The 12,460-nt window shown below is 48.7% G+C and overlaps 1 protein-coding gene and 1 pseudogene across 1 annotated transcript in view; one reads left to right on the top strand and one right to left on the bottom strand.

Annotated features, from left to right (window-relative positions):
- LRRC20 (leucine rich repeat containing 20) overlaps window positions 1–3,296 on the bottom strand; it is an 85,622-nt gene extending 82,326 nt beyond the window's left edge. The window contains exon 1 of the mRNA XM_019624572.1: window positions 3,153–3,296. Coding sequence (XP_019480117.1) covers window positions 3,153–3,234 — 82 coding nt within the window. The 5' untranslated portion in view covers window positions 3,235–3,296. The remainder of the gene's footprint in view (window positions 1–3,152) is intronic.
- A 59-nt stretch (window positions 3,297–3,355) lies between these two features.
- The window catches only part of LOC109371835 (ectonucleoside triphosphate diphosphohydrolase 1 pseudogene), a 29,702-nt pseudogene continuing 20,597 nt past the window's right edge, over window positions 3,356–12,460 (top strand).

The raw sequence follows: 12,460 nt of genomic DNA on the forward strand, positions 1-12,460 counted from the left end.
AGCATGATATCGGGGGTGGGAGGGCAATAGATGGGGGGAGGGGGGTTGTTACTTTGTGAGGGTGAAAAGGGTAACTATTGCATTGTTCTGTACACTTGAAACTAACAATAAAAATAAATAAATAAATAAATAAAAAGAAGGGCCCCTTACTCTCCAGAGGATGCTCTGGGAACAGCACAGATGTGCCCTAGACCTCCAAGAGTTTCCGGCTACCTAAAATCATCACCCTCGCTAACTGGCTAGGAAACCACCCTCCCATTACCTAAAACTACCCCTGCCACCAAACGAGAATTCCTTCATAAAGTCCAGATGACAATCCCTCTCCCAGGTCAGACCACAAAGGCTTATCACTCTTTGGCAAAGGCAGGACTGTGAGACACAAGGGTGGCAGGGCCACATGTGGCATAGGACCCAAGACGGGGTCAGAGGGCCCCAGAATTAAGGGAAGAACAAACTTGAGATGATGGAAGTCTGTAGTGGGTCCCCAAAAAGGGTCCCTAAAAGTTGTCCAACTTCACTAACTATTCCTTTGAGCCCCAATCTAACACTGGGCCTCTTTGACCAAAAAAATAGCAAGAATTTATTTAGCATGTAACAGGAGCCCAGGGAGAAAGAAGGTGGGGGAGAGGGAGGAAAAATAAAGAAAGCAGCTCTTCTTTTCTTTTATTTTAAACTGTTTTTGAGAAAAATGAAAAATTGTCTGAGTCACATATAAGCGACAGAGAGCGAGCCATGGCTCCACTTTTGATTGAGTGCAAATCCCCCTAGGCAGGGCCACTCCTAGGAATGTGGGGCTCCTGTCTATATAAACAATTTGAGTCAACCAAACTCTGTGTGTCAACACCATTCTGGCTGCCCAACCTCATGCAGTCCCACGAAAGAAATACCATGCTGGCCAGTGGGAGCAATCAGCGTGCAAGGCAGCCCTCCAGGAACCAGAATCCAACCACAGGGCCCCAAGACAGCACCATAGGCACAAGTTCTGGGCTCTTTCAGGCATTTGGTCAACCCCCAAAAACAGGGGTAGTGGTAACAGCAAGTCAGACCATGTCCCAAAGGGGAGAAACAGGAACCACTAGCCTACATAGGAGTGGCCTGGGCTTGGGGCACCCCAATCCGATGGCTCTGTTGACCCCAGCTGGTCCTAGGCACTACAGGATGGACTTACAAACTTTTAGGAAAAGCGCTCCAAATCCTGGAGACCCTTAGGCACAGGATCCAAATTCATACTCACACTGCTGCTGTCCCAGAAAACACATCCCTCGCCACATAGCCCCAACTCCACTTTTCTCAGAGTGTGCATCGCAGTCCCAGGAAATGTTTAAATCCAATAGACATCTCCCAGGCACCTCCCATAACAGCTACACTGGAGGAGTAAAGGTACAAGAGACAGGGCATGGTCTACAAAGAGCTTCCCATCGGGTACGAGAGGCTCAGTGACAAGAGGCAGAATGAGCCAGACGCTAGTAGGGTCATGACACCAGGCCCTCTGCCATGAAGGCACATGGCATAGGTGGGAGGATGGAACAGAGACAGGGGCTGAGCAGAGGTACCCAAAATGATGAAAGAGGGAGACAGGTAGCCAGTCTGTCCCCAGATTACTGGGGGAAGGGGCTGGAGGCCCTGCTGTAAGTCTGTCTTCTGTTTCTTTGTAGGGAACTATGGCAAGTTTTTTTAAGAGAGCAGCCTAATCCAATCAGAGTTTTAGAAACTTATCAGTGTTGTGAGCAGTCCCATTTGCAAAATGGATATACCACCTTCCTCACCCAGTTGTTTTGAGAAGTAACTGATACATCACTTTTGAGAAAGGTCTTTGCAAACTGTTAAGCATTTCCCACACAAGGCAATACCAAGAGGTGATTAAACAGGTACAGTAAGTTAGGATATAATAAACTGAATGCCAGGGAAAAAAAAGGTGCCCTGCTTTGTAAGAGCTGGCAACACGGCCCTGCTCTGTCTATAACCTGTTTGCAGCTGGATACGTTGATGGGAGAGGGGTGATTTTTGCTTAAAAGTCTGACAGCAGCCCCCTGCCACGGCTCCCGCCCTCACAAGTTAGAACTCTACCTTATCTGGAGCCCCGAGATCTGTGCAAAGGAGCTGCTGCGACACCCCGTCAGCACCAGCTGCTCCTATATTTAGTTACTGGTGTGGTCACTTGGGAACTTTAGAGCCTGGCAGCTGCTCCGAAGGGCAACTCGAGCCTCCTGAGCCATGTGTGCAAGCTCCTCCACCGCTGGTTCCAGCGGGTCCTCGGGACCACGCCAAGCGCGGGAGCCAGTGGGGAGGTGAGAGCCGGCGAGCTGGATCAGACCCAAGTGGCCCCGAAGGCCCACTCGAGGCCAGAACAGAGTTGACCCAGTTTCCCACCCAAGGGAAAGGAGCCCGCTGGGGCGTGAGCGGGACGGGCTGGCGCCTTGTTTTTGAGCCATGGGGCTCTCAGCGCCCGCGCGTAGTTCCCTCTGAGCATCTAAGCATCCTCGGGCTGAGCCTCTCAGGACTGAGAGTGGTGGCCAGGCTAGGGTCCCCGCGCCTGGCGCAAGGGGCCCGCCTCGCTCGTCTACCCCACCCCCCGGCGCTCGCAGCCAATGGCTCCTCGTCGCCGGCCCTCCGCTCTCCCGGCAGGCGGGGACTGGAGAGAATAAAGCAGGCAGAGGGGAGCACACAGAGATCGCAAAGGGCCAGGGGCTACCGCGCTGCCAGGAGGCCGAGAGGTACACTCTGGGGCAGGCGTGTGCAGCTCCCCAGAGCGGAAGCAAACCCCGCAAGTGTCGCTTCAGGGACGAAATACACATCACTTTCTTCCAGCAGGGGCGCCTTCCGCAGGGAACGGAGGCCCGCTCGGGACCGCTTCCCTGAGCTCCCTATTACCTGGCACTGCTGCGCCCACTCCCCCATGCCAGCCCGGGTCCAGCCGCAGTCTGCAGCAAGAGCCCGCGCGGCGACGGGACCCTGGGCACCGGAGAAGCCGCAGCAGGTGCACCGCTGTTCTTTGCACCGGTGACCTGGGGGAGGGGAGGGCACGCTGCAGAAACGGGGACACTTCTCTCCCTCTCTCCCCCAGCCCCTCCAGCGCTTAGCCTCAGACTACGTTTACTTTGCGGGGCACGAAGCGTGGGGCCCCGTTCCAGGCCGCTTTCTGCTCCACTTACGGCGACAATGCCTCCTAGCGCCCTGCGCCGCGCAGTCACGCTCCCTCAGCCGCCGGCGGCGCCCCATGCAACAGCGGCACATTGGAGCCGGCAGGGAGGGGCGCGCGGCGCCCGGGTTTTGAGCGCTGGGCCTCCAAGCCAATCGCCGTGCCAAGACGGGCGCCGGGGCGGGAACAGGCTGCGGGCCCTGGCCGCGCGCAATCATGCGGCGCGCGGGTCCTCAAGCCGCGCCCGGGAGCGGCGCGCACGGAAGGGCGGCCCGCGCGCTCTCGTCCGCAGGGTGGATCCGCTTTGTGTGCTGCTTGTGGAGGGAAAACGCTTGGGAGGGCGGGGTGTAGAGACAAACCAAGGACTAAGCCTCCAGATTTGTTTTTCTCAAGGGAATGGAGTTAAATTAGCCAGATCAGGGTAGTTTCAGACACGTGAAGATGTGGAATAGGAAACTTTTCACGTGATGCCTTCAAGTGTCCAGTTCAGGTTTTTAGAAACAACAATTCTGGCTACACTCAATTACCTCACTTCTCTAAATCACAATGTTCTCCTCTATAAAATAGAAATTAAAAGATATAAATACCTACTTCACACAGTCATTGTGAGGATTAATACATGAAATGTTTAGCGCAGCGCCCAGCAAAGTAACTCCAGGAAGGGTAATAGCTTCACAGGCCTTCACCAGGCTTTAAGGATGAGGCCCCTGACTCAACCAGTGAAGAAGATCAACAGTCAAATGGTCTAATAAACAGAAATGTCTATAAATATGTGGGAACCCCGAAGAAAGAATATTTAATTCTGCCTCTGGGGACTGGAGTAGTCAGATTAGGAATACACATTCCCCTGGGTCTTCATGGATGTTTTGGGTTGAATTGTCTCCCCCAAAAAGATATGTTGAAGTCCTAACCCCCAGTACCTCAGAATGTGATCTTATTTGGAAATAGGGTCATTGTACATAAAATAAGATCATACTGGAGTAGGGTGCTCTTAGGAGAAGGGAGGAGACAAATAGATACATGGGGACATGCCATGTGGCAATAGAAGCAGAGACTGGAGTGATGCATGTACCAGCCAAGGGACCCCAAGGATTGTGGGCAAGGACCACATGCTAGAGAGAGGCAAGGGAGGGACTCTGCCTCAGAGCACCCCAAAAGGAACCGACTTTGCTTGATTTCGGACTTCTAGCTTCCAGAACTGTGAGGGGATACATTCTCTTGTTTTAAGTCAACCCATCTTGTGGCAACGGGTACAACAGCCCTAGAAAACTAATACGATGGGTGAGTAGGAATAAAGGGAAGGGAATTAGAAACATCTCCAGAGACAGTCTTTCAAAACTGAATGCCTATTGTAGGCGAGGTCCTGTGTCTTGGGGCATATCAAAATGAACCAGACACAGGCTCTGCTCTCAAGGGGTTATCACCATTCATGAGGATGCCTGAGCAGCCATGTTTTCTGACTCCTTCCCCCAGCTTCATCATCACTGTATCCCTGCCACCAGGGTTATATATATCAGGTACCAGATAGAAATGACACATGAGGGCCAGCCGAGTGGCTCAGTTGGTTAGGAGCTTGCTCAAGAGTGCGTGCTCTGAGCAACAGGGTCACTGGTTCTATCCCCGGCCAGAGCTGAGCTGCCCCTGAGCTGCCAACAGGTGGCAGGATGGCTCAGCTAAAAAAAAAAAAGAAATAGCAAATGGATTGAGTCCTGTTATGCCCAAGCCAAGATCCTTATCACTCTGGACAAAGCAGACCCTGCTACTTCTGTTTCACTTAAAACCAGCCTTACATTTCTGGTCGATTTCCACAAATGGATGTCTCTCCCCTGCTAGGCCATATGCAGACCTGAGATAGCCAATACAGTGCCCAGTAAATACCACTGTCTGATGGGCCCAGCCTGGGGTATCCCACATTCATGTCTTACCTTACTCAGTCCCCTCTCTCAGGAATTTCATCTTGGACCCTCCAGTTCCACATGGACAAGACCCCTCGCCAGTTCAAATGCCACTTCTTCTATTCCTAGTGTGTTTGCTTCTCCAGAGCACTTACTGCATCATGCCCATTATTATGCCATCTCCACATAAATCTTTTCTCCCAAGACTCTGCCTGATGTCAAATAGACCAGAGCTTGGCACTTAGTAAGTGCTTATATCAGTCAGCACTTTTTTTTTCCTGCATAATAAAACACTTATAAGTGGCTTAAAGCAATAACTATTTAGTTCATAATTTTATGGGTCAGTATTTTTAGGTTGGGTTCAGCTGGGCAGTTCTTCTAGTCTCAGCTGAACTTCCTCATGCATCTGGAGTCAATGGCTAGGCAGTCAGAGGCCTCTGCTTCTGTGGGGTGGCTAGCTGTCAACTGAGGTTACTTGGCCATGTGTCTCTCATCCACCAGCAGGCTAGTCCAGGCTGGCTCACCTGGAGCTGCAGGGTTCTAAGAGCAAGACTGGAATCAGGCAAGGTCTCTCAAGGTCTAGGCTCTAAACTGGCACTACATCACTTCCATAGTTTATTGACTAAACCAAATCACAAATCCAGCCCAGATCTAAGGGTGGGGAAATAGACCCCATCTTCTGATGACAGGAACAGCAAAGTCACATTGCAAGGGACACGGACACAAGGATGGGTAGAGAATCACAGCTGGTTTGGCAACCTACTGCAGTGCTCAATAAATATTCCCACAATACCTAGCACATAGTAGGTGCTCGGTAAATGTTTATGGATTTCATTAAACACAATCGATTGGCAAAATTTTCTCTCTCATTCACAAAATATCCATTGCCATCTTCAGTTTCAGAATAACAAAGGAGGGGCTCAGAAAGATAGGGCTGTGCAAAGGGAAGCTGTACTAAGGCTTCTCAGTGAAGACGCTCAGCTGGTCCCAAACATGCTCCCCCAAAGAGATCCAGATTATCTTCGGAGGCCTGGGCCCCTTAGGATCCTGGTCCAAACCTGGTCACCTGAGCTGGTAGCTATACACCCTCCACCTATGAACAGAGAGGCTTAAATGTTTGCCAGGGCTTGAACACAGACCCTGTTGATGACTGAAAGCCTTGCAAACTGCCTGCCAGATAGGATACCTCTTGTGCCATGACAAAATTGTTACCTGGCTGTTTCCTGGACGGTTTACCCCTTGCTGAGAAGGAAAAATTCTCAGGGCACTTGTGCAAGGGACACTATCCTGTGGACAGACTGAGGACCCTGTTGGGGACCACTTCCCATCTGAGAATTACCTGAATCAATATCAAGGCCTGTTGCAGGTTGAATTGTGTCCCCTAAAACAGGTATGTTGGAGTCCTAACTCCCGGTACCTCAAACTGTGACCTTATTTCGCCTTAAAGTTTTTACAGAGGTAATCAAATTATCTCTTTTATTATTTTACAGAGGTAATAAAATGACATCAGGGGCCGGCCAGGTGGTGTAGTTGGTTAGAATGTGAGCTCTGAGCAACAGGGTCGCTGGTTCAATTCCCACATGGACCAGTGAACTGCGCCCTAGGTGAGCTGCCAACGGGCTGCTGATGGCTCAGCTGGTGAGAGCACTTGCTCTTAACAACAAGGTTGCCGGTTTGATTCCCACATGGGGTGGTGGGCTGCACCTCCCCACAACTGGATTGAAAGTGGTGACTGGACTTAAAGCTGAGCTTGTGCCTTTCACAACTAAGACTGAAAGACAACAACTTGACTTGGAGCTGATGGGTCCTGGGAAAACACAAGGTTCCCCTTCCCCAATTTCCCAACACTGTTCCCTTCCCCAATTTCCCAATTAAAAAATATATAAAATAAAATAAAAATTTCACAGGGGAAGCAAACTACAGAAAGAATTGGAAAATAAAAATGACATCAGTAGGGTGGACACTAACCCAGTATGACTGATATCCTTATAAAGAGGGAAAATTTGGACATAAACATGCATAAAGGGAAGACAATGTAAAGAGACACAGGGAGATAAGGGTCATCTACAAGCCAAGGACTGAGGTCTAGAACAGATCTTCCCCTCACAGCCCTCAGAAGGAACCAACCCTGCTGACACCTTGATTTTGAGCTTCTAGTCTCCAGAACTGCAAGACAATAAATTTCTGTTGCTAAGCCACCCAATTTGTGGTACTTTGTTGTAGTAGCCCTAGAAAACTAATACACTGTCTTAAATCTCTCCTTTTCTACTTTATTCTTCTCATATTTGTTCTTATGATACACCCCTTGAGTAAAAAGTATATTTAGGTAGAAACAAAATATGAAGTCCCATTGACATGTGAGTGAGACTGCATCCATCATCCTGAGTCCTCCACCTGGGGCCACACCTTACCTGAAACTGAATTACCAACAGACAGGACCTCAAGGTCACTCCAAGTCACTGTCACCCTAAGCCGAAGAGCAGTTCACCCAGTCCCTCTTCCAGAAGGTTCAGCTTGGTGACAGGTACCCACCATGAGCCCCTCTCCAGGCACTGCAGGGCTTGCAAAGATGAACAAAAAACAATCAGTGCCCTCAAGACACTTGCACTTTGCTATAGAAACTAAGATTTATACAAAAAGTGACTTTAATAAAGGGTTTCACGAGCTTTAGCCATTGCCGTACTGCCTTCCTGATATGTGCTATATCTGAGCCACAGATAGGGGTGAGCTGGCGTCACTTACACAGGCTCAGAGAGTTCACTTGCAGACCCTTCCCCATCTCTATATTCAGTGGCGTGAGTCACCTGGGTTATTAGAAATAAGCATAGTGGGAGAATTTACACCACGGAACTCAGCATACACTACAAATCAGGACTTATTTTCCTTGGACAGACAGTTTACCAGCACACTATACTATTGTTTACCTATTTTTTTCCTTTAAATTGACTCACTTTTTAACCTAAAAATGTTTATTTTAAAAGGAAACTGTAATTATTACTACAAATGGAAACTAGTATCACTTGACATAGATAGAAAGTAACCTTAAAAATAAATACAGTAAATTAATTATATCTCAATAAAATTGGAAAAGAGTTAAAAATAGAATGAAAATGAAACAATGATATTAAATTCTAGCAAATTACTGTTGGTTGCTAACAACTCCCCGCCCCCCAGGCTATTCTCCTTTGTTACAAAAGGAGTGTAGCAAGTGTTAGTAAAAAGACACACCAGCGCCTTGGGTCATTCAAATGAAACAAATTTGAAAAGGGTATAACTCTCACATCAGTGCTCCTGGAACACCAAGAATCCAGCTCCCACCTTGGGAAAGACCTTCAAATTGCAACAAAGAGTAATATGAGTTGGGCAATTATCAAGTAAAGAGTTTCAAAGACAGATTACTCTCAATTTACTCAACAACAACAACAAAATATGATCCTTGAATAAGTCTTAAAGGGTGGATTGAATTTCAATAGGCACAGAAGACCCAGAAGGGGGTGAGAGTGGAAAGGAGTAGGGAAGGGGAGACCATTCCCAGAGGAGGGCTCAACTTGAGCAAAGGCTTAGAAGACAGAAAGTGTACAGCATTCCTGGGAACACAAGTGTTCACCTTTGACTGAGGCTTGGGGGATAAGGAAGCAGTGGGAATGAGAGCAAAAGGTACACTGAGCTGATTGTGAGAGCTTTAGCTGCCAGGATGACGAGGTGGTCCTTGACTTACTGGATGTTTTGGTTAGTTTTTGTTTTGCAACAAACCACCCTGAAATTTAGTGGCTTATAACAACAAATGTGTGTTATTTTCCATAATTCTATAGGTCAGCTGGGCAGTTCAGGTCTGAGCTGGCTTGGCTGATCTCTGCAGTCAGATTAGCACCTGGCTGGGGCTGGATGGTCTAAGACAGCCTCACTCCCATGTCTGGCAGTAGGCAAGTTGTTGGTCTAGGGGCCTCAGATGGGACAGACTGGGGCCTCTGTTCCAGGTGGTCTCTCATCATCCAGGGGACCAGACCAGGCTAAAAAGCAGGCATCAAAACAAAAGCACTCTTCAAGCCCCTGCTAGCAGCACAAATTTTCCTCTTACCCCATTAGCCAAAATATGAGTGTGATCAAGCCCAAAGTCAATATAAAAGGGCCACCAAGGGCATGGACACAGGAAGGAATAAACACACTGGGACCATAACTGCAAAAATCTCCCAGAGGTAATGAAGAGTTTTGAAAACTTTTGAGCGAGGGAGCTATGTGATTAGAGAAGCACTGTGGGAGGAAGGAACAGGGCATAGGATGATTTGGAGAGATGGTGATGATGATGATGATGAGGATAGTTTAGACCTAAAATGTAACTATCACATTTTCCACCAGGCACTTCACTTTATCTATTTAATCTTCACACACACACACACACACACACACACACACACACACACACACACACACACTCCTGTTAGTAGTCCCATTTTAAAGATAAAACTAAGGCACAGAGAAGTTAAAGAGCTTGTTCTAGTTCAAACAGCTACTACGTGGTAGAATTAGAATTCAATAGCCTGCACTTATAACCACTAAGCTCTGGAAGGACCCACGGAGTATTGGTGAGGAAGACAAGTGCCTAGCTTACGGTAGCTACAGAAGGAACAGAAAAGGGACAGGCTCAAGAGATAACTCTAAGGGCTGGCCAAGTGGCACGCTGGTTAAGAGCCAGAGGGCCCCGGTTTGGATCCCACATATGAGGGCCAGTGACACTGCCCTCCACAGCTAAGATGCTGAACAACAGCTCAACCTGGAGCTGGGCTGCCATGCGTCACCGGCGACAGCGTAGGCTGCTGCCCCTGCTGCAGTGGGCTGCCATGGGCTACCGTGTGTAGCCAGCAGCCAGCGTGAGCGGCCAGCAGCTGCCGTGAGCGGCCATCCAGAAGCCGGTGACTGATCTGCCTCGCCCGGGAAGAGCGCAATGATGGTGCCAACTTGGGCCAGTGAAGCAACGTCCTCCACAAATAGACTTGAAGAAGACAAGGACAGCAACTTGTCTGTTCCCCTTCCCCCAATTCCCCAGCACTGTTCCCATCTCCCCAATTCCCCAATAAAAATCTTTAAAAAAAAAAAAGAGAGATAACTCTAAGATAGACTCTGCAGGACTTGGAAATTGATGTGGGGCATGGGGGACTAGGTTGTTCCCTGTATAGGACTAAGCTAGCAGGAGGACACGCTGGTGTAGGGGTGAATAAAGAGGAGGAGGGTTTAGGAAGTGTTAGGAAGGATGTTAAGGAAACATCCATTTGTCCAACAAAGTCTTGGAATTAAAGGTCTGAAGACCCAGAGAGGAACAAGGGCTGGAGCTCAAGACTGCAGTCTCAAAGGTCAGAGGCCTGTTTGAAACCATGCGAGAAGAAGGAAGGAGAGAGGGAGAGAGAGAGGGAGAGAGAGGGAGAGAGAGAGAGAGAGAGAGAGAGAAAGAGAGAGAGAGAGAGAGAGAGAGCGAGCAGAGTCTGGGGAGGGAGAGTAGAGAGACATCTGAAGGTGGGAGCTGGGGGTGAGAAAGGAGAAGTCATTCAGGCAGAGAGGGCAGGGCTGGCTCCTGAAGACAGGGCCTAGAGAGCCTCAGGTGGACTTGGGCAGCAGGACCAGATGCTGCAGGCAGGAAAGTAGGGGAAGGACTGAGAAAGGCTGTTGAATTTGGTGATTTGAATGTTGTTCATGAACACAGCTAGGGCAAGGATCAGATGATAATAACAAAACAACAACGACAACACATAGACACTTAGTATGCCTCAGGCACTGTTCTAAGCATTTCATACACATTTACTCACTTAATCCTCACCACAGCCGGTGGAGTGGAGGAGAGGGGTGGGGCAGGCAGGCCAGAGCTTTCCAAAGGCCCTCTGCCTGGCCACCACCACCCACCCCCACCCTACCACCCACCCCACTCTAACCACAGTGGAAATAAGATACAATTTGTGGCCACTTTGCTTCTTCCCCTGATCCTTCTTCATGGGCTCCTTCTCTCTCTTCCAAGCCTTTCTGGGTGTGGAAATCCCTTTGGGTTCTCCTGTGAAGCCTGTGTTTTCCCCTTAAGGACTCCCCAATCAAGATATCTCGGTGCGCGCCACAATGGTGTATGTCAGCCTTAGGGAACCTCTCATTTGCTTCTACTGTCTTTGAATGGTTGGAACACCCTGCCCTGGAAATACCTGCATCCTATTAAATTTCTAGATCCTCACCAGATACTGAAAGCTCTTTGAAGGCAATGACCAGGTCTTAGTCATCCCTGAATCTCCCCCTTTGATGCCCAACACAAGACTTGTACCTAGAACTAGATCAGTAGTTTTAAATTTATACCTGTTTTCAATTCAACCTGTTAGCAGGTTGAGAAGTCAATTTAGTGACTGTATGAGTTATCGATTGTTGCATGCTGCATAACAAATTACCCAAAACTTAGTGACTAAAAACATGTATTATTCTTTGGTTTCTGTGGGGCAGGGGTCGGGGAGTGGCTTAGCTGGATCCTCCGGCTCTGAGTCGCTCAGTCTCTCAAGGCTTGGCTGGGAAGGATCCTTTAATCATATGGCTGCTAGCAGGATTCTTCTCGTGAGCTCTTGGACTAAGAGCTCAAGTCCTCATGAGCTGTCCGCAAGAGGCCTCCCTTGGCTCTTTGTCACGTGGGTCTTTCCACATGGCAGCTTGCTTTAGCTGAGCAAGCAAGCAAAAGGGCAGGAAGGAACAAAGAGACACAGAACAGACCAGTGTCCGGAACTGCGAGGGAAGAGAAAAGGTAGAGAAAAACAGAATAGTCAGATGAGGACCCACTTTGATGGGACATCAAAGCAGCTTCTCTGCAATGGGCCAATCTGAAGTGACTAAAGAGTGAATGAATGGCAATGAGAGAGAGATCAGCAAGTAGCGACAACTCCTTCAGGTAGCATGGCTAGAAGGAAAGGAGGAAAACATGGCCAGAGCTGGGAAGCACCTTAGGACCTAGGGAGGGATGTTTAAAGCTGTAGAGACTTGGGCATGTTTAAATTCCAATGCCAAAAAAATGAGGGGAGACACAAAGAGTCCCGTTGGAGACACAGGAGAACATGGGACTAAACTCTGAAGCCCCTCAACCTTGTTTTTAGAGCATAAAATGGAGCCTTCTGGATAAACCCATGTCTTAATCTACTCAGTCAGCCGTAACAAAATACCATAGGCTGAGGGGCTTGTGGGAGACCGGCTCCCACAAGTCCAGGGGTTTCCTTAGGTGGAGACGGAGTCCGCGAGGAAAGAACGCGGAGACAGAGAAGCGCTTTTCAAGAATTAATGTCTCACTTTATTTTTACAGCCTGTCCTTTTTAAACTGGGCAGGTAACTATTTACGTCATTGAGCTGTTTTTCCCAAAGTTGTTTTTCCACGTTTAAACCTTTACCCATTAGGAAATTGTTTTCTACATAGTTTCAA

Source organism: Hipposideros armiger, unplaced genomic scaffold (genome assembly GCF_001890085.2).
Source record: "Hipposideros armiger isolate ML-2016 unplaced genomic scaffold, ASM189008v1 scaffold_15, whole genome shotgun sequence".
In the NCBI taxonomy this organism is placed as follows: Eukaryota; Metazoa; Chordata; class Mammalia; order Chiroptera; family Hipposideridae; genus Hipposideros; species Hipposideros armiger.